The following is a 3,249-nucleotide window of genomic DNA, read 5'->3' as shown; positions in this document are numbered from 1 at the left end:
CCCCCCGCCTGGCCCCCACCCCCACTCGATCAGCACTCACGACCTCATCAGCAGGAGACCCTTAGTCATGATGGGGGAGGGGGAGGGGCACGAACTTTTCTTAGAAGTTTCCCTTATACCAAGGGAGTCACAGTGAGCTGGTCACGTAAACAGGACAGAGTCAGTCGTCTTCGTGGCCGCCCCCCCTCGCCCCCTCCCCGTGCGTTTTTTCCGGCTTTATTATTAAAGCGATAGCCTGCTGGCGCTGTTAAGCAACAAGTTCCCCAGCGGTCTTCCCGCCCTAGCCTGACGAGGCGAAGGTTTTCTTACCTGGCGACAGAGACAGCTCCCCAGCCGAGCTTAGCTTTGCCGGAGCCCCAAGTGTGACCTGAGCAGGGGGCAAGGGAGCGGTGTGCAGGCTGGGCTATTTTTATGAGGGTACCCTGAAACGCCTCACTTTCCCTGGGAACTTTCTGTACCAGGACCCAGTGACGAGCGGTTGGGAGGCAGCTCCAGGAACCAACCACTATAGAGCAGGGCAGTTGGGCAGTCATTGGCATCCTCGCTCATTCATTAGAATCACGTAAGAACTCAAAAGGAAACGTGTCTCTCCGAGTGAGGACGTTTGCGTAAATCTATAGGTTTTTCCACATCGATGCCAGTTGCTTTGTCTTCTGTAGTCGCCAAGGTGGTTGAGAGTTTAAGCTTGCGGATATTGCAAAGGGTTATTAGATTCATAAGTCACACCAAGTGGTGGGCGATCCACTGAGCAAAGCCGAACTTCTCACATGATGACTTCAAACAAGACACATTACCTTCCAGCATCTGTTGGGGAGACGGGATTTTAAGACACTTGAGTCTCCAGGACAGCAAAGGCACAATGGTGAGTAGCAATAAACCCTGCATTATAATTGAAAAATCTTGACATGTTGCTTAACAACGGGCACACCACAGCTCTTCCGGGCATTTCACACGCCAAAGAACAGCAGCTACTCAGGCCAGGAGAATCGGGTTTTTTACACAGTGCAACTTTAATTGGAATCATTTGCGATTTAACACAGCAATGTGGAACTGCGTGGAACTAACTTGGAGCTGGAGAGGGGTGTGTGTGTGTGTGTTATATTGGCTGTTCAAGGCTGATGCTTCTCTCTCAGCTTTCCTGCATTTCATTCTTTGCCTCTATGTGTGGTGCATGAGCATATTCTATGATTTATAGATGGGCATGTAATTGACATTCGCGAGGGGATTAATTTCCATTTAAAAACAATAATGTTATTAGAGAGTGGGGTTGTGGTGGAGTGGGGGATAAGGATGGGGTAGAGACTGGGAGTTTGGGTGTAAATGGGGGTGGAGTTGGTGGGAGAAAAATAAGTCAGAAGAGCTTATCACTGATAAGGAAACGGGTAATCCTCTCATAGAAGAAAAGGGTCTCATCAACATGTGATCAACTATTAACAGGATGGCTTTGGCAAAGCCGTCCGCACGTGACAAAACGTAAGGAAGTGAAAGAAACCGTCCAGAGTAATATCAAGTGTCACTTAATTAGGGATTTTTTTTTAGCCTTTTCCTCCTGCTGCTCCCGGTGTGTGTAATCGAGGAGAGCCGGGTCCATTCAGCACCTTGGACAGAGCCAACGGGTTTGTCCGAGGTGGTGGCACTCTAGGTAGCCGGCTTGGCCCCTCTGTAAAGCCAGCCCCGTGTCGCCCTTAAGAAGCGTCTTTTCTGAGGTTCAGCTCACACTGAAATCGGGACCGAAGAGTCGGATTTTGGAGCGGAGCATTTGGAAAGCGAACCCCAGTTTGGTCCCCTCATTGAGCTCGCTGAAGTTGGCTTCCTAGCGGTGTAGGCTGGAATAGACTCTGGGCAAGCTCCGGGTTGGTATACTGGGTTAACTTTGGGAAATGCAAGTGTTTATCTCCAGGATCTAGCCACCGGGGTGGTGTAAGCCGCAAAGAAGGTAAGCACCGGGGCGGGGACCCCGCAACCCCAATTCTTGAGCTATTTTGATACTCGAGCTTCCCGAGAGGACGTCTGGTGGAGGGGAGGAGGTAGAGAGGTTGAGAGGGGGGTTGTTTCTTGGTATTTGCCCAGTTTGGATTGCCCTAGGTGAGAGCCTTGGGGTAAAGAGAGAAGGGGGGGAAATGTGCTGTCTTCCTGTGAATATAATGAGTTTAGTTAACTTGGACCTGCAAATGTCTGATTTCAAATGTAAGATTTCTCCCTCTTTCTCTCTCCTTCATCTCCCTCTTTTCCGTTCTCTTTGCGGGTGTGTGTGTGTGTGTGTGTGTACAGTAGATTCATTACTAATTATGAACCTTTTACACAAGATCCGGTTTTCTAAATTTTTACTTTGTACCATTTAGAATGAGGCGGTGGAGGTTATGTGCGGTGAGGAAAGAGGAGGTTGAGGTTGGGGAGAGGGTAGGAGGTAACGTTACATTTCCAACACAAAATGAATCAAGGTAATTTCAGCTCCTCTAGTGAGAAGGATTCATTCTGTATCCCTCCCTCCCTCCCTCTCCCTGCCTCCTTCTCGCCCCCCGCCTTCTTCCACCCCGCCCCCTCCTCCAGCCTCCATCCCTTCCTTATTCTATCTCTTCCCCTCCATCGCCCTCACGCTTCCCTGGATGTTTCTTTTCCTTTTTCCCCTCCCTCCCCACGAGTTTCGGACGCTGCCCTAGAGGGTCCCGCCTTCATTAGGGAAGGGGAGCCGCGGAGACTGCGTTCCGCTCCCCCGCCTGGCCGGATGCCTCACTGAGCCCAAGTCCGAGTCAGTCGGGTTAACTAAGGAAAGGGGGGCCTCTGCTTAAGAGGAGAAGGTCCCTTCCGGGGCGAAGAGCTGGGAGAGGGTCGGGGAGGGGAGCCGGGCGGGTGGAGAAGAACGCTCCGCGCGCAAGCTGCACAGAGGCACCAATCTGCTGGACCGTGCAATCTGTCCGGACACCGCGAGTTGCTCTGGGAGGCGCGCGAGGAAGAACGAGCCGCCTACGCCGCGGGGCCAACCGCCCGCGCTCACCTCCACCCGTGGGGCCTGGGGGCGGAAAGAAAATCGTAAGCTGCTCAGAAGCCTCTCAGTCTTTCCGTTCCCGCTCCCCCGGCTCACATCCGAGGGGAACCGAGACCGCCATAGAGCCGCGCGCAAACTTGGTCCTCCCCCCTCTCATTGGGGAGCCCATGGGAAATATGGCGTCCTCGCCCGGAGGCACCGAACCCTGCCACACTCCCATGCACCCGTGTGCCCCATCCCTTCACCCCCGGCCCTTTGTTTCA

The 3,249-nt window shown here is 53.0% G+C and overlaps 1 protein-coding gene across 2 annotated transcripts in view; it reads left to right on the top strand.

Moving 5' to 3' along the window:
* Nucleotides 1–545: 545 nt before the first annotated feature.
* BDNF (brain derived neurotrophic factor) overlaps nucleotides 546–3,249 on the top strand; it is a 56,194-nt gene continuing 53,490 nt past the window's right edge. The window contains exon 1 of one of the 2 annotated variants that reach the window (XM_023756374.1): nucleotides 546–862. In XM_023756374.1, coding sequence (XP_023612142.1) covers nucleotides 860–862 — 3 coding nt within the window. In that variant the 5' untranslated portion in view covers nucleotides 546–859. Of the gene's footprint in view, nucleotides 863–1,608; nucleotides 1,937–3,249 lie in introns of those variants that run through there. The other variant, XM_023756376.1, reaches the window with a different exon arrangement.

The sequence above is a fragment of the Myotis lucifugus genome, unplaced genomic scaffold (genome assembly GCF_000147115.1).
Source record: "Myotis lucifugus unplaced genomic scaffold, Myoluc2.0 scaffold_92, whole genome shotgun sequence".
NCBI classification, from domain to species: domain Eukaryota; kingdom Metazoa; phylum Chordata; class Mammalia; order Chiroptera; family Vespertilionidae; genus Myotis; species Myotis lucifugus.
This window is presented reverse-complemented; position numbering and strand designations above follow the sequence as displayed.